The following is a 17,715-nucleotide window of genomic DNA, read 5'->3' on the forward strand; positions in this document are numbered from 1 at the left end:
CTGCCAGTTGCAACCACACCCTGATTTTCAGGTGACAAACCTGATTACCACGTGAGGTCTAAGCTCTTCAACAGGAAGAAGGCACCTCATGAATGATGAGGTCAATGACTCCTACATCTCAAGGGCTTCTAACCCTTGGAAACCAGAAGTGCATGAAAACTGATTGCCTTCTTATTTCACTGATTCTTCAGAAAGTATTGGATTGGCCTCATCCTTGAACTTGTTTGTTTCTCTAAGGAAGCCATTTGTCTTAGCAGGCACAGCCATTTGTAATACAGGCAGCCCTTGGTTAACGGTGGTATCAGTTAACGGCTATCCAGTTTTACGGCTCTTGTCTAGCGACGCTGTTCACTGGATTTTCGGTGCCAATCTCTGGTTAGCAGCGCCAATCTCTGGTTAATGGTGGCGATATTCGGTTAGAGGCGTTGTTAAGCAGGTCTTTGGTTAGCAGCATCAGCTGGGAACAGAAACCCCCCCTGTTAACTGAGGGCTGCCTGTATCTATTATTATTCCATCACAGACTTACAAATTTTGAAGACTGACTTTTGCCCTCAGGCTTCTCCTTGGCTTCTTCCAGACTCAGACAGCTGTCTATAAAGAGGAGAAACAGGAGAGTCCACTGCTCAAATGGGACAGGATTCTTGTAAAAACTTGGGGAGACGCAAAACCGGGAAATTAGCATCCAGCATGTCTACCAATTGCATCCAGCCTTTTTCTAGGTTGCTGTTAAAAACAAACTTGTCACCTCCAGAGTACATAATAGAAAAAAAAAAAAAAAAAAAAAAAAAAAAGTTTGATTTGAGGCATTCAGTGCTAGCCTCTATCTCCCCTGATGAATTGATACCAGAAACAGGGGATTGTAGAAGGTAACAAATTCCACTGTCCCTTGCAAGCGAAAATTTACATCTCGCAGCAGGATATGGAGTTTCTCCTTGAAGTCCAGGTAGGAGGGGAAAACTAACAGTGAACTCACTAAAGGAGCCTGAAAAGGAAAGGAGAGCTATAATACTCCTGTTGGTACTCTCCACTATCATAAAAAGCAGACTGTTGCTGTGGTTAAGGGCGTCTAAATACCTGTGAGCAATATAAAAACTCCCTAGGCTCTACTTCATTTTCTGTGCAATAGTGCCCAAAACCGAATCCTTCAGCAAGGAATGAATGGGTGTCACATAATGGTTCTGAGCCACAGTGACTGATATACGTAATAAGAAAAGAATAAACTGTTCTCAGTACTCTACCTTAGCATTGTAAAAGTACCTTACCATTGTAAAAAAGTTCAAAACAGCCAAGGAGAGAACTCGGCATTGGCACTCTCCCATGTCGAAGAAGTGGAGGCTGATGCCAATGGCGAAGGAGTATAAAGTGCCAACAATGTAGCAACTAGTGCCTAGTGAGGTGAGCGGTGGCAAAGCTGAGAGCATCTTTAATGTCGACTGTTCAGGCTGGTGCTAACACCCAGTTAATGCCTGTGGGGATGCTGGCACCCAAATGGCAGCTGGCATTAATGCCAAAAGCATCTGAAGAGCTTACAATATGATGGTTTAAGCCCAAGGAGACGCTGGCACCCAGACGGCAGCTGACGCTAACACTGAAAGCGTCTGAAGAGCGGAGAACATGGTGGGTAACATTTGAGGGGATGCTGGCACCTGAGAATACCTTGAAAGTTTCCTCAGTGACTAAGAAGCAGCTCATGGCATTCATAATGTTAAATGTGGTTCAAGAAGATGCCTATAATGCTCAGGAAGAGCCAACGGCGACAAAGAAGGGGGAGGAGACTGCAAGTGTAATGCCTGAGGAGAACAGGAACTACCATGTGGTGCCTGTGCCCTACACACTGCGAACAGTGAACGTGATTTTGAATAAGAACACAGGCTTCACCTTTATTTTATGCAAGAAAATAGCGCTCTCTTACAAGACATCAAACGTTGATGAGAACATCTGAAAAATAAAGAAGAAAGTTGGGAACAAATAGGTTCACACACCCAATCAAGGCTACTTGCACGAACCTCCCTCACTTTGCAAGGGTCTGGAGGCAAGTGCCTCCAAGAGAACATCAAATCCCTTTCCAAAGAAGGACCATTTGAAGATCCTGGATAGTGACTGCTGGGAGGATGTGGCCTCCAGCAAGGAATAAGGGAAACAGAATCAGATATCGAGTGAGTGTACTTATCATCTAACTCCAGCCTATGCAAACATCGCTTGATTTTGCTGCATGTCTCTTGGCAACCCTATGAAGGTCCAGATAATCATGGAGGGGGCATCAATGCAGGGTAGAGTGGAATGAAAAAAAAAAATGAAGTGAAAATTCTAATATTACTTTGCAATTTGGAACAGGTCTACTCTGCATGACTGGTGCACATGATAACATTAAGACAGTGGTGGTATCTCTGTGTGATCATACTGAAGAACTCTTAATTCTCAGTGCTTCAATATTCCTTTTTTTTATAATTGCTTAAAAGCAGTGGTTCCCTTACTCCATAGCTCCCAATCTATTCTTGCACCTACAATCTATTAACCAAGCTTTATTTCAAAATGTCTAAAATGTATTTTTTTAGGAAAGAAAAAAAAAAGGCTTAATAAACTTGCTGTTTATCAGTATCACATGGTACTCATTCTGTGGACAGTATTCCCTCTTATTCTCATTCCTGTCTCTGTTCCTAATTCAAAATGCATCTTGTAGCATCTTCCTTGTTTTGCTATCTCTTCCCTTATTTAGTTGCTAATGAGGGCTCAAACCATCTTGACTTTGAAACACCTCAAAGAGCTACTCTTTAGTTCTGTTTCAGTTCCTGATCAAAATAATTCATCCTCACTTCTGAGAAAACACCAATAATGTGTACAAGTTACTTTTGAAGAATAATGATAGGAAAGAAAAAAAAGTGCTATATTTTTTTATGATCAGCTGCACACTTGACAGACCAAAAGCAATTATTTACACAACACTCAGAAATAGAATAACGATTGGAAGTGAAGGTGTATGCAAGGTTTGTTGAGTCAGTTGCGGTTACAGGAATAAGGCTGCTGAGAGAGGATGATTTTTACATAGTGGACAGAGAGAATGAGAAGTATGATTTGTTGATGGGATATGCATTTTTGAAGAAAAACATGGTAAAAGTGCACCCAGAGCAAGAGACATGGTAGAAATACGAATGGGGAAAGAGACAAGTGTCTAGTTGTATGTGGAGGAGGATGGACAAGTAAGTTTGAAGATGATTTCTGTAGTAGAGGCTTATGCGATGGAGGACATCCAATTGCCAAGAGATTTGGGGAGTGTGTGGAGTGTGAAAGCAGGCTGGAGAACCAACGTTGGAGTCATCACAGAGTCTGGGTGAAATTCTCATGTTGTATGGTAGCTCTGTGTGTTATGAGATAAGGAGGGTCGCACATGTGTTCGATGGAATTAAGGATGTTAAAGACCCAAAGGTGTGTGTGTGTACAAGTGTGTGGTGATGCGAAAAAGAAGAGGTGGAGAGGTATACATCTGGGTGATAGGTTGGGAAGCTTGAGAAGTGTAGTCGATTTGAGTAATGGTAAGCATGTTAAGGGGCATGATGTGATGGCTGAAGGAGAAAGGTCAGAAGAGTGGAGTAAAGAAATGCTTAGAGAAAAGGTGAGGTTGAAGGAGAAGTTGGGCGTGAAAGAGAAAGAGCAAGTGTATGAGTTGTTGAGTCAAGGTGATGAGGACTTTTAGGTTGCCGGAGTTCTGGTAACATGAGAGGTTGATGAGCAGTGTGAAGAGTTAGAAAGGATAGGAGTGACTGAACCCAGTAAGAGTGGTTGGAATAGTCCAATTGTGCTGGTAAGAAAGCCTGATGGGAGACTGCAAATGTGTATTGATTATCGAAGAGTAAATGAAGTGACAGTGAAAGATTTCCTATGTGTGTGGTGTCTGACTGTGAGTACAGTATGGATGGGATGAAAGTGTTCAGTAAGATGGATCTGGTAAGGGGTTACACTATCAGATGTCAGAAACAGTATCAGTTCTGCAATCTTAGTTTTGGTTCGACAAATGTGCCAGCAAAATTTAAGAGAGCGATGAATGTTGTGCCAAGAGGTTTTCCCAGCAAAAATGTGCTGGTGTTTCTGGTAGTGATTAAGACTGTAGAAGAACACAAGAGGTTGGTACGAGTGGTACTGAAGTAGTTAGAGGAGGGGGGGGGGGGGGTGTGAAAGTCAAAGTGAGTTATGTGAGTGGTTCATGAATGAGGTGGTTTTTGGGCCATAAGGTGAGTGAGTCTGGTGTATGAAAGACAGTAAAGTTTGTAAAAAAAAAAAAGTGAGAAATTTCCTCAACCTAGGACTGCGAAAGTTGCGTGGATTTTTGGGATTGATCAAGGTTGGAAGAAAGTTTGTGGAAGGTTGTTCTGGAATTGCAAAACTGTTTTCAAAATGGACAGGATGTAGGAAGAGTACAGTTGTGAGGTGGGATGAAAGGATGGTGAAAGCGTTCGAGAAATTGAAAGAGGAAATAGTGAAGGATGTAGAGTTGGCTTACCTTGACTATAGTGCAGATGCCAGTAAGTTAGAAGTGTACTATACAGATGGAGTGGAGTATCAATGGGTGGATGTTTGATGCAAAAACAAGTGGTAAATAGGATTGAAATAGATCCAATGATAGCGTATGTAAGTAAGGCATTTAGTCTGGCGAAGTGAGAGTACTCGACTGCCGAGAGAGAGTTGGCTGCATTGCGATTCTGCGTGAAGGTTTTATGACTGTTTCTTTATGGTGGAAGGTTCGTGGTACATACAGACCACCAACCTCCAATACATCTGCAGAGAATGAAAGGAGTTGATGCCAGGATTGTGCAAACAGTAGAGGATTTGTGTGATTTTGATTTTGTTGTAGAGTACATCCCAGGTAAGAGGAATGTTGTTGCGGACATGATGTCAAGACTACTACCTGGGGAAAGGAAGGAAGAAAACATAATAAGACCAGAGTATCTGCCGAGAGGATTGGTGGTGACTCGATGTTTGAAAGTGTGGTACGGATTGAATGATTTGGTATATGAAGGTTTGAAGGTGTGGGTGCCTGTAAGTGTGAATGAACTGAGGGCTGAAGTAATTGAGGAAGTTTGCAAGAGGCCTGGATGTTTGGGAATACCAAATGTTGAGCAGTATTGTAAGAGTCTGAGAGCTATCATGTGTCCTGGATTGGCTCCATTTCAGGAGGCTTTGGTGGCAGTAAGTAAGAAGTACTATAAGGTAATTGTGTTTGTACACATTGGGGGGTGAGAAACCTATAGTGTATCGGCACGAGGACGTGAAAGAGAGCGAGTGTGAGTTGCATTTGCAGTGCATAAGTGAGGTATACTATAACTGGGTTGTAGAAAAAGTTATGAACGGAAGTATGAGGAGGAAAATGTTGAAGACAGAACATCCGAGTCGTTGGAAGTGGAAGACAGTAGTAAAGATGTAAGTAAAGAAATGTAATGATTATGGGAGTGGAGGCCAGCACTGTGGTCTGGTTGACACAGGAGCCCAAATGTCATTGGTGAACGCTGGTGTGATTAGAGATGTTGAGAAAGTGAATTGAAACGCTAAAAGGAGAGCGGTGAGTGTGTCAGTGTAGCATGAAAGTCAGTTGGATGGGAAGAAGTGAGGTTGGAGGTAAAGTTGGGAGAGATTGAGGTGGTAGCATGTTTTGTGGTACTGAGAGATGAGCAAATGCCGTGTTGTTTTCTGTTTGGGATGGATTTTTTGAAGAAGAATGGATTAGTAGCGGAAGTTGGGAAAAGACTTCTATTGAAAGATGAGGTTGTAGTAGGGAGAATTCAAAGTGAGGCAGTAAGCACGGCCAGGTTTGTGGGAGTGATTAGTAGAAGTCTGAGTGAGGAGGAGGATATAGTGGAGTTGGATAAGTGAAAATGAATTGCTAACGATAGGGGGGATTGAATGATTTTGTGGTAAGTTGAGAAGGTGTATTGGAGAGGGAGTACCTGGGAAAAGATGGCCTTAGTAAATGGATGCAGTTTACCGAGAGGTTATGTTGTTTGAAGGTGTGGTGTATTTTTAAGAGATGGGAGAGTTGATGTACAGTATGTTCTAGTGTTCTCGATGAGTGGAGCAGTGGGGATGTGCATGTTAGTCCATGAGAAATATAGTCATATGGGGAAGTTTAATTAAGTGTATAGAAGAGAGTCTGTTTTCTCTATATTTGAGGAAAATTTGTATGGACGTGGCAGTTACGTGCGAAGAATGTCAGAAAGGAAAGTATCAGAGTGTATGCTAGCCCACCTGTTTTAAAGTTGAGTATGAAAAAACTGTTTGAGTTGGTGGCAATTGATTGTGTAGCTTTGCTGGGAACTGCAAGAGGAAATGTAAGAGCAGTAGTTATGGTAGGTCATAAAATTAAGTTTGTAAGTTGTGCAGCTGTGAAGAATAAGACTAGTGAGAATGTTACAAGAGTAGTCAGTATGTATGGTCTTGTTGCCTGCATGTGTGAGGAAGCCAGTAAGAATGTTGAGTGATAATGGGCCAGAGTTTGTTGGTAGACCTTTTGAGAGAAGGTTGGGTGATTGGGGTATCAAACATATAGTAACAACTCCATATATGCCGAGCGCGAATGGATCGGCGGAACAAACCAAAAGGACTCTGAGTGAATGTTACAAATGTTGACCGATAGAGAGAATGAATGGGATTTGTTGTTAGGAAGAGTGGTATAATGGGGCATTACATAAAAGCACAGGCATAGTTCCAACTGATTATATGTGATGAATTATGAGAGGTATGTGTTTGTTTGTATGTGTTTTTACGTTGCATGGAACCAGTGGTTATTCAGCAACGGGACCAACGGCTTTACGTGACTTCCGAACCACGTCGAGAGTGAACTTCTATTACCAGAAATACACATCTCTCACTCCTCAATGGAATGGCCGAGAATCGAACCCGCAACCACCGAGGTGGGACACTAATACCATACCAACCACGCCACTGAGGCGTATGTGAGAGCGAGGTTAGATGTGAATGAGGATGAGCAAGATGTGTGGAGACAAATGAATGAAAGGTTTGAGAGTTTCAGAGTAGGTGATAAGGTGTTGATGGAAGTGGCTGAAAAGGGAAGATTGATAATGAGTAAGATACATGAGAAGTATGAAGGTCCATATTTTGTGGAAACAGTTTGGTCCAATGGATTGAGTCATGTGCTAGAAGACAGGAATGAAGAAGGAAATGTAAGGGTAATACAAGGACATCATAATCAGTTTAGACGATGGAGAGAACCACCAAAATACATATTAGAGCATCCCATTAGTAAGTTATTAAGGGAGGAAAAGGAAAGTGAAGAATTACAGAGTTGTTTGCAGAGAGTATATGAGATGGGCTGTTTGGTTTTGAGGGGTTTGAGAAGCCAGTAGGTGTGAGAAGTGAAAATACCTTTCCAATATTGTTGGGCATTAGTGAGGAATGAGGGTGTACGTATTGACTTGAGTGAGATGTGGGAGGAATAAACTTGGTGAGTACAAGGAATGTGTACGAGGATATGCAAGAGTTGGGTGAATTGGAAGCAATGCCAAGTTATGGGGAAGACGGTATGTACAGTGTGTGCGAGTTCCCTTTGACTGATAGTGTTGAAAGAGTGAATGTGGGAGTGAGTGTGAGTGAGGAGGATTTAGAAGTAAAGGAAAGTGTTAATGGAAAAGTTTTGGATAGCTTGTGGAAAAGTGTAGCAGAAATAAATGAGAGTATGGAAGTGATGATAGCAGCCACGTCAGGTGTTGGAGAAGTAGAAGCCGATGTGACATAAGTCTCCAGAGTTTAAATGAACTTGGTGCAAGTAGTTTGGAACCAAGGCTAGGTAAATCCAATGTGGTTGGAGTAGAAATCAGTGAGCAAGAGGTAGTGGTAACGTGAAGAACCATGGACCCCGAGGACAAGGTCCGTTCCCGGGTTGTAAAGTGGGATAGTTAGAAAAAAAGGGGTTTAAAAGGTTTTAAAAGGAAAAATAAAAAAGATTGTGACGATTTCCCTTTATTTTAGTCCAGGGGTGGTGTGGGTAGATATGAAAATTTTGGGTTGGGTATTCGTGTGAATGTGGAACTGAATGTTTGAATTTTTTGTCCCTTCTTCATGTTTTTTCGTTTTCTTTGCTGTTATTAGGTTGATTATGTTAAGCAAATTTTGAAACTGTTCAGGATTTGTCTTTTATCATTGTTTTTATGTTTATGTTCAGCTTCTGTGTGATGGGGTTATTTAACTGATGTTGGTCTTTTCTTTTTTCACTGCAGTTTGGCAGATGGGAGTGAGTGAGAGCTGAGGCCCCCCCTTCACCTGTGCTCTTGCCAGTTGGTTGTGGTCTTTTTTTTTTTTTTTCTGAGCCCAACAGCACAGTGGTACTAGTATGCTGGCTGGCTGATGGCCTACAGGCGATTGTGGTTTTGCTGATTGTTGGGGAAGGCCTTTGCTGGAGCCAATTGGGAACAAGGAGTCCGTACCTTAAGCAACAACAGGCTGTCATCGAGGATCAACTTCAAGAAATTGAGTACTTGAGCAAGCAGACAGCTGCATAGTGGGAGGTCTATGTAGGAGATGCTGACAAAAGGAAAAGCAAAAGTTTATGCAGTATCATTGCAATATTAGGACTAAGGAATTAAGTTTAGATTCATAGGTGGTCGGGGTAATATTATGTTAGGCTTAGTTAGGTATTAGAGGATAAGATTAGATTAAGTTGCGTACTGTAAAATTTATGTTAATATCAGGTTACAGAGAATCAGAGTTTTATGAACCTTTTGCTGGTCTAAATCAACCAAGGACCTAATGCCATTAAACAAATGTTCTGCACTGCTCAACCATACTTACTGGATTGGGAGAGGATGACTTCTCCAACTGCGCTTTAGGATACTTTTAGGTGGAGGGGTAATCACATCCAGGTGATAACTTACGAATAACAAAGACTAGTCTAAGTGCCGCATGATATCTTCTAAACAAGGGTCTGTGCGAGCAAAGGAAAACGCTGATGAATCATACGCTATAGGAACAAAGAGTCCATATCCAAGTATGCACAACACTCAAGTACGTACGTAGACACAGTTGAGTCCATGGAAAAGACTGAATACATGGAGGCAATCTTGTGCACAGAAGGGGTTATGTAACCAACAACTGAACATAACAGGGATTCTGTTGGAAACCAACAGAGCTTTGGTATAGAAGTGGCAAGCCTCCTAGGAAAATGCCACCTAAGGTTAAGTAGTGACAGACATAAGCAGGAAGACAGCAGGTGGCATACATGGTACACATACAATAAAAAGCAGCCAAGAACTGGGCCTGAAATACAAAGACAGCCTTATCCTGTACGAAAGCACAGAAATTTTGAAGCAAAAAAGTATTGGGCTACTCCTCCAAATTAAAAACCAAAAAACCCTGTCCCATAGTAATAGTGTTTTTGATACAATCTGCCTCTCAATGGTTGGGCCGCGGGAAAAAAAAAAAAAAAAAAAAAAAAAAAAAGAAAAAAAACAAAAAAGCGACCCTAGTAAGTGTTGAGTGATTTCCCCGCCAGCTTTCCATCTTCCCCACAATGTCGGTAGCCCACGTTTTCTGAAATGGTCGGATGGTTTGTATCCCCACCGGAACAAAAGGCATTTTGATTTCAAGTTACCTAAAGTGAAACTTGTAAGGCACTGGTTATAAACTTGGATTTATGTCTAAACTGTTTATTTTTTCCATTAAAAGATGTTCCAAAATTTTACATTCTAATGATGACATCTGTGGAAAATTTTTGGAAAACTTAAATTAATCGATTTGAATTTATTTGCTTCTTTCTGCCTTTGCACATAATACAATAAATAGCACATACTCAGTTTTAAAAATGGACAACCGCATCAAATGGGGGCAAAGTCATAACAAAAAAACAAATATTGGCGCATCGGGCCAAGCAATTTGAATTTGCCAACAGGTTATGTTCTGGGAAGACACTCCCCTGGGATCTCAAAAGGGTTAATTGGTTTACTCTCATCATTGTTTTCCAAAGGTATTCCAAAGCTCCTCACAATTATTCTATCTATTTTTTCCCACACACAAACATTCTGTTCTGGGAACATTCAACCAGCACAATGACCGCCCTTTAGGTTTGACTCATTGGAACAAGTGTACATTCAAAATGATATAATTTTTTCAGGTATAAAGTCTGTGTCTGTTGTTGTAGCATTTATTTTTCTGACTTTTAGCTATGTGGCTTTTAAAACACACACACCAATCGCCCCCAAACCCCGCCCCGAAAAAATAAAAATTATTTTTACTCTTGAAAATACAATTGCCTTAATTCTGTGACTGATAATGTTCCAATTCTAGGGTGTCATGAAATACTGTGACTATCCAAAAATCACATGTTTTCTCAAAATAGAACTAGTACAGTGTCAGGAATCTAGTGTTATTTTCCATTATGTTTGACGCAATGAACACTATATTCCAACATTTCTTAAGATTCTTGCTAAAACCTTTTGTTTGTTTTTTGTTTGTAAGATGCTTTTACCTTGCATGGAACCAGTGATTATTCAGCAACGGGACCAACGGCTTTACGTGACTTCCGAACCACGTCGAGAGTGAACTTCTATCACCAGAAATACACATCTCTCACTCCTCAATGAAATGGCCGAGAATCGAACCCGTGACCACCGAGGTGGGACGCTAATACCATACCAACCACGCCGCTGAGGCGCTCTAAAACCTTTTGGTATGCACCACATTTGATGGCAAATATATGGCACCTTGTTCTCCCCCAAAAAAGGGTGGAAAAATATTACCAGTCTATAAAAGTCGAGACGTCTGGTAGAGACATCTGGTACGCTAATGTCTATCCATTCATGATGAAGCTACTGAATTCTCACAATTCGACAATGACTCAAATTTCTTATAAACTGTTTCTTATCAACATGTTTCATACATACAAGCCTGCTTTCGTGTATGATATTTTTATTGTAAACAAGTGTCCTCCTTGTCTGATTTCCAGCTTCACTGGTAGCTCATGTTTGTTGCTATACCTAAGGTGCTTTGTTTTTCTCTTGTAAATTGCAATGCAATTATTATTCAACAGAGTTTTCTTCTAGTCTTTAGTTGCATGTTTTTTATTTCAGTTTCTTCTCTTGTGCCACATTGTAGCTATATATTTCATTAACATTAAATACACGAAACAGCTTTTTTATATTCCCTGTTGATTTCTGGGTATTTGTGGGTAGTGGGGGTGTGCCCTTTTCTGTATTATAGTAACCACCATTAAAATGTGTAAATTTAAAAACTAAAACATGCAACACAAAACATGCATAAAGTAGACACCATCCTACTCACAAACATTCAACTACAAACATTTAGACACAAACAAAGTGGATTACAAATTTAAATTGTGTTCAAAGTACTCCCTTTGCCACCCATAAGTTCAAATTTTGTTTTGTGCGCCTATCCTTTACGCAAAGTACTGTATGCAGAGTACATACAATACTGTATGTATAGTTTATTGTGTTCTAGGATGAAAAAATATACAGTAATGTCTTCTTTCCCACTGTTACCCCTACATTAAGAGTCGCTTAGCCTGATGCGCCTTCTCCGCTACCATCTATCAAAGGCATCAACCTCCACCAAACATACAGCACTGTATTGATATTACTAAATCATAGTGTACTTGAATAGGCATGAGGAGTACAGTAACCAACTTACATAAAATTCAATATAAAAACGGCCGTCCGGTATGTAACTTGTTTGTGAGTAGGGTGGTGTCTGTGGAAGCAACCTCTTCAACTTAAGATAAAAAAAGCTAAAATGTCTTCACATAAATATAAGAGGGTGACTCCAATCATGAGTATAAATTCATAAAAAAAGCTAATATAAGTTTAAACTGCACACAGTTATAAAATAAAGTACCTACATTAGTTTGCAAAAACAAATACAGTGCATTGCCGTAAGCAAATACGTGTCACCAACTTATGTGACACTAACTTACAGCGGATTTGATCTTACAAAACTTTTTCAACGCTGTTAACGGCATTTTCAAGCACTGTAACTTGATCTTGCATCACGTTATGGCAGCATAGCGCTGCTGACGGCGCTAACGGCAACAATAGGCATTAAGTTTACAGCGCCATAACTTAATGTAACATCAGTTATGGCGCTGTTAATATTAAAGAAAAAGTATTTGCTAAAAATGAATGAAAAAGGGAGATCTAAAAATCAAAATTCATTGTCTACTCACCTCCAGGACCAACATTCTCAGCGACAAACTTCACCAATTTGTCCGCATTGTTGCTGTTTCCCAGCTTAGCCACTTTTCGTTTCACATACAAAGGATCTAAAACAAAACCGAGAAGAACCATGCATAAAATAAAGGTAAAGCAAAATTGCAGGCTATAATTCTTAATAAAAACAACAAACAACTAAGTGGGAGACCAGTCGTGTTTGTAAATGCAAAAATAAAAATCATGCATAACTACTTGGTTTCTAGGAACTCAATATGAGGTGGTAACAAAATTGTAAAACAACTCTACTGGACTAAAACTTTAACAGAAAAATCATTAACTAAACAAACAAGGCATGCACAAACTTCTTGAAAGTACCAGCCAATAATCCTTGACAAATTTTAATATTTTATTCTGTAATAAGTCAATACACATTCAGTTGAAAAAGCTTATTTCTAAGACACAGAAATCAAATATGATTTAGCATTAAACATCATATGTTAACAAAGTTACTTTACAGAGAGTGAGATTGAAACAAAACACTGTGTGGAGATTTTAAATCTATCATAACATATCTTCATAACAACTATTCTCATTATTATCCTGATTATCACAAATTTCAGTCAAGTGATTTACACAAGAAATGCCACTTACTCTGATCCTAATTACAAACACCCCCTTCTTTCCGAAAGCAATTATTACACATCACTGAATTTCCAATTTACCCAATTTCACCTTACAAAGACAAGAGTCAAGCAGAGAGAACATGAAATAAATATAATATTTATCAAACACATTTACTAAAGTATAATGCATGAAGACTGCTTTCATCTTCTTCAGTACACTGTATCTTTAAAGTTGTGTTCGTTAACAGAAATCTTTTTTTCTTTCTTTCTGCTGTGACCCATTACTTTACAGTGGTCTTTCTCTGTTTGATGTGAACAACACACCACCACATCTAAGATATAATATTGGAGTCAACTCCCTTGTTTTATACAGCAATTTTTCTCTACTTCCACTTTCATCCAAAATTCTTGTCAGAAATTGATAAAATTTTCAACAACCTTATGTATAAAAAGAAGCAAATGTACAAAGATTTCTTCGCCACCAGTCACGACATTCAACAGTTAGTACAAGTGGGAATAGAGTACATCCCTTCAAAATCTATAAGCAAGTTCTGTTAAAAGTCTTATTTACATGGTCCAACAAAATGCATATATAGACACTATCATTGCAAACAAAAATAGTATGCTTTACGCTTCCTATTCCAGAAGAGAAAAACAGGATTTATACATGACTAGGTACTGAAATGTCAGTAAATAAAGTGTATCAGAATCAATAATATTAAGAGTTAACATTAAACTATTTTCTGCTTTAAAAACCAATCCTATCAACAAAGTCACAACAACACAACCTATGGCTTACATAGACAGCACAGGTCCAGAGGCCCAACTGAAATCCATAATGCATTCCCTCCAACTCTGGAGGTCATTTCTTCCACTAGGATCCACTACACAAGTTCTAAGCTTTCATTCAGAATTATGTACATACTGTATAAGATACTGTTAACCTGAGCACTTGTCATGACTAGAAAAATTCATACAGCACTGTGACAATGATTAAATAAAATATATTACTTACTTAACAATTATAGCACCAAACTTATGGCGAGGGCCAAATGAACTGAATAGCACTGAACCAATGACTAAAAATATCTCTACTTCAAGTATAGTTATACCATAATTCCCATTCATCAGAAAGAATATTCATTACCAATAGATGTCTATCAGATCCTTTAGGCTTTACTTCAGAAGTCTACCCTTCAAAGTACATTCTCTTATGACAATCCCAACTCTACTCACACAGCATGGTCTTGCAAGGCCAGATAAAATGCACGACGCTCCCCCTTCTTGTACTATAATTTTATAACTTCTAAAGAGCACATTACTGTACAATAATTTTACTATTTATCATTCCCCTTGTGTTCAGTGGTTGAAAGTTAGGTTTACAGACTCATATGGGAGTCATCCACGACACTTTTTCTTGGAATGAGGGCAAAACTCAAAAGAGTAAGAGCACGCTAGATATTGGACAGCAGAACAAACAAATGACATGTAGAAGACAGACAAAAAATGAGCCGATAGAAGATGAAGGAATAATAAGAAGCTCTAGTTCAGCCTGTGTGTTGTTCAGAGCAAGTTATGCGTAACAGGTCCTCATGGGGGAAGTGAAAGGTTTGTATGATACCAATACATACAAAAGTAACTGTCTTATCTCAAACATTAGTATATATATAGTTTATATATGTGTAGGTTTCCTTAAAGAAGTTATGGATCCTTTACACTTTCAATATTCACTAACCTATTCTGCATTCAAGACCTCTACTGTTCTCAGATAGTTTAACCATACCACTGCACAGCTGAGTATGATTAAGACTTCTTTGGTGCTGATTATTTCATAAAAATTGTGATGATAAAATTGTGATAAGAGCATAAAACATTTAATTAAGGCAATACTCCAACCAATATCTAATTTATCTTCAAACCCTCTCCTACATTAATTTAAAAGTTTCCCGTATGGCTGGCTGCCAGTATTAAAATGAGCATACTATATGAAAATCAGATTTAACTACAACTTCAAAATACAAACAAACTGCTTAATGTATCAATTTTGAAAGTAACAAAGAATCTACTGATTCTTGTTGAGTACAGACAAAAGTTCAACTGATAAAAAACACAGGATGTTGCTTTTGCTCTCACCAGATAAAAATATGACAGGAATACCAATCTCTTTTCAGCAATGGCAAAACAAATGCAGAAAAAACCAGAGCCACCAACAGGTATATGGACTTTAAAGCTAATGAAATATCAATAAGCAAAACCTGAAACATTGATAAATTGAGCATCATTGCTATACGTATTTTAATTTTTTGTGATGAAGCCGAGTATACATTTTTTTTGAAAAAATTTCCTTGGTCTATAAATATTCACAAAATGCATCCCAGAAAATTCATTCCCTACACCTTTATGACAAACTGACACAGCTTTTTAACTGTAGAGAATAAAACTACTCAAGTTGAGATAAATACCATCAACCTCCACAAGTATGAACCTGTAAGGCTTGTTAAAACTACCTCGTATGGTTATAAAATTCCAAATAGTAGCTACAAAATAATTAATTTGTACATTTAACCTGAATGTACATTCAAGAGGCACACCTACATCAATTAATCTAACTAAAAAAAAAAAAAAAAAAATAAGTTTCCTACACACTAAGCATAACATAAAATTTTCAAGGCACAGAAACTATCAATGAATCTAGAAACCCCTTTGCATTGATCAGGGAAATGTCGCTATACTGTACTGTACTTTTATTTACAAGGGTCAACAGGTTTTGTCCATGTTTCCGAAAGCACTGTCATGCAAGCTTTATGAAGATAACATTACAATACTGGACTCAATTGTTTCAGCATTTGATAATTGGTTTAAATAGTACAGTGCCGTGTTAAAACATACAAGGGGGCCCTTGCAATGATTGAGTTTTGTTCGAATTATTCACCTTAAGTTACTTTGCAGTTGGATGCAGTTATTTCCAACTATAAACATCTTGAAGTGAACCCCAAACTTCATATCCATGAGGGTTTCATCTTGCTTGACATTATAGAAGTAAAGGGGATTGCTACAAACATTTAACGGAGCCCTTTAAGGACGAGTATTTTCAGCTTAAAAACAGTTTGAATACTTTTGACGACTTGAATTACTTTGACCTTTAGATATTAACTATGGCTGTAAATGCAATGCAAACTTAAATTGCTTTATGATTAAGACTAACATCTAACCATTTACAAAAAATGTAAAACAAATATACATAAAGAAAATCATATAATTTTCAAAACTAGACCTCTGGTGGAAAATAATTGGCTTCCATGTCTAAATATCCTACAGGTTCAAAAACTGTAAACTTTCTTCAAACTACTTTTCAAAGTACATAATATAAAAAAAAAGCCTTTACCACCTATTTTGTTTTTTTTACCACTATGTGTTTATAATATGCAGCTCATATCCCAAAATGGACAAAAATTAACTTGAAACTGTCACAACTGTCCCCAAGTAATAGCTTATTATCAAGTTGCATAACTCAATATGTATTGAGGTGCAACACTACTTCCTTGCTGTGTGTATAAATCAAGAGACAGGAACTTCCAAATCTACAGGATTTGTCGGATGGCTTCAAATTCCTGCAGGGAATATTGCAATACATCTCCACAGGAAAGCTTCTACCAAAAAATTGGAAAAGGTACAGTATTGCGTATTACTTGTTTTGGGAAACCAACAGTACTGATACTTCTTAAGTTTGTGACAAAAAACAGGGTGAACTAATATGACTGAAGTCCCCTTTAACTGGACTGAGGAAGACATGAAGCCATTAAACCAAATTGCAGGACTTGAACATTAAATAATCATAGCTTGAAACAAGGAACCATAATCACAGATAGACAATTTAAAGCTTTGAACCATAAATAAACCTGAAATATTGGGCCTTACAGATACTGAAGAAAAGTTTACAATTATCAAAAACGTGTCAGTATAGTGAAGAAAAAAATCTGATGACTTTCAAAGCTGGCAAGATCTCCTATCCACCTATACGAGAGGTTATACTGTAATCCACAAGTAAAACGAAGAAAATGAGAGAGAGAGAGAGAGAGAGAGAGAGAGAGAGAGAGAGAGAGAGAGAGAGAGAGAGAGAGAGAGAGAGAGAGAGAGAGAGAGAGAGAGCGAGAGCTTCACATATTCTAGAAATGAAACTCTTCCATGACACAAGACAAGAAATACACAGACAAAAGGAAAACAAACCTGAGCTGTTTCAGTGACTCCTTGCCTTCATTAGCAAAATCAAGATGCAACCCTCGAGGATGGTGGAGCTGGTTTAAAGTTTTCTCTTCTACCCAATCAATTGTAAAAACATCTTGCAATGGTCAAAAAGCGTACATACTAATATTGCTATGTTTTAACGTAACACCAAAAGTTGTTGTGTCAACTTACCAAAGAAAACATCTACAGTGCAAAAATACTGCCAAATTTCCGCTTACTTTATCGTCAGTAAAAATACAGTACTCTGATATACATATGGGAATCCTTAGTCTGTGAAATATATGTAAGGAAAAATACAGAGAAATGGTAAAGGGGATGGCATTAATTCATAGGAACATACAATATTTGCTTCCACTGTTTGAAGTGATTTCCAGTTATCAACTGCACATAAGTAAGCATCAATGGTAAATGACTTCGTATTTGCTACATACTTGGTGTTGAAAACAAAGTCAGTACCAAAAAGGAAGACAAAGTGAACCATTAAAAACACAATATTCCTCTCAACTAAAAACTGCAATAAAAAATTTAATTCCTTACATGACTGAAAACCCCCACTTTAGTTAATGTAAGCTCTGACGGTTTATCACTCCTAGTTGTTTCATTATATAAACATCAAGTGGCCCGTTTGAAAACCTGAAATCATTATGCATTTGTATGTATGAAGAGCCTTCCCAGAGCATGCATAC

The 17,715-nt window shown here is 38.4% G+C and overlaps 1 protein-coding gene across 4 annotated transcripts in view; it reads right to left on the reverse strand.

Moving 5' to 3' along the window:
* The window catches only part of LOC135208028 (proto-oncogene c-Rel-like), a 68,296-nt gene that overhangs the window by 34,824 nt on the left and 15,757 nt on the right, over positions 1-17,715 (reverse strand). For all 4 annotated transcript variants that reach the window (XR_010313103.1, XM_064240141.1, XM_064240143.1 and 1 more), the window contains exon 10: positions 12,176-12,271. Coding sequence is in view for 3 of the 4 variants with exons in the window: in XM_064240141.1 (XP_064096211.1) it covers positions 12,176-12,271 (96 nt within the window). In the remaining variant the exon portion in view is untranslated. The remainder of the gene's footprint in view (positions 1-12,175; positions 12,272-17,715) is intronic.

Source organism: Macrobrachium nipponense, chromosome 34, assembly GCF_015104395.2.
Source record: "Macrobrachium nipponense isolate FS-2020 chromosome 34, ASM1510439v2, whole genome shotgun sequence".
Taxonomy (NCBI): Eukaryota; Metazoa; Arthropoda; class Malacostraca; order Decapoda; family Palaemonidae; genus Macrobrachium; species Macrobrachium nipponense.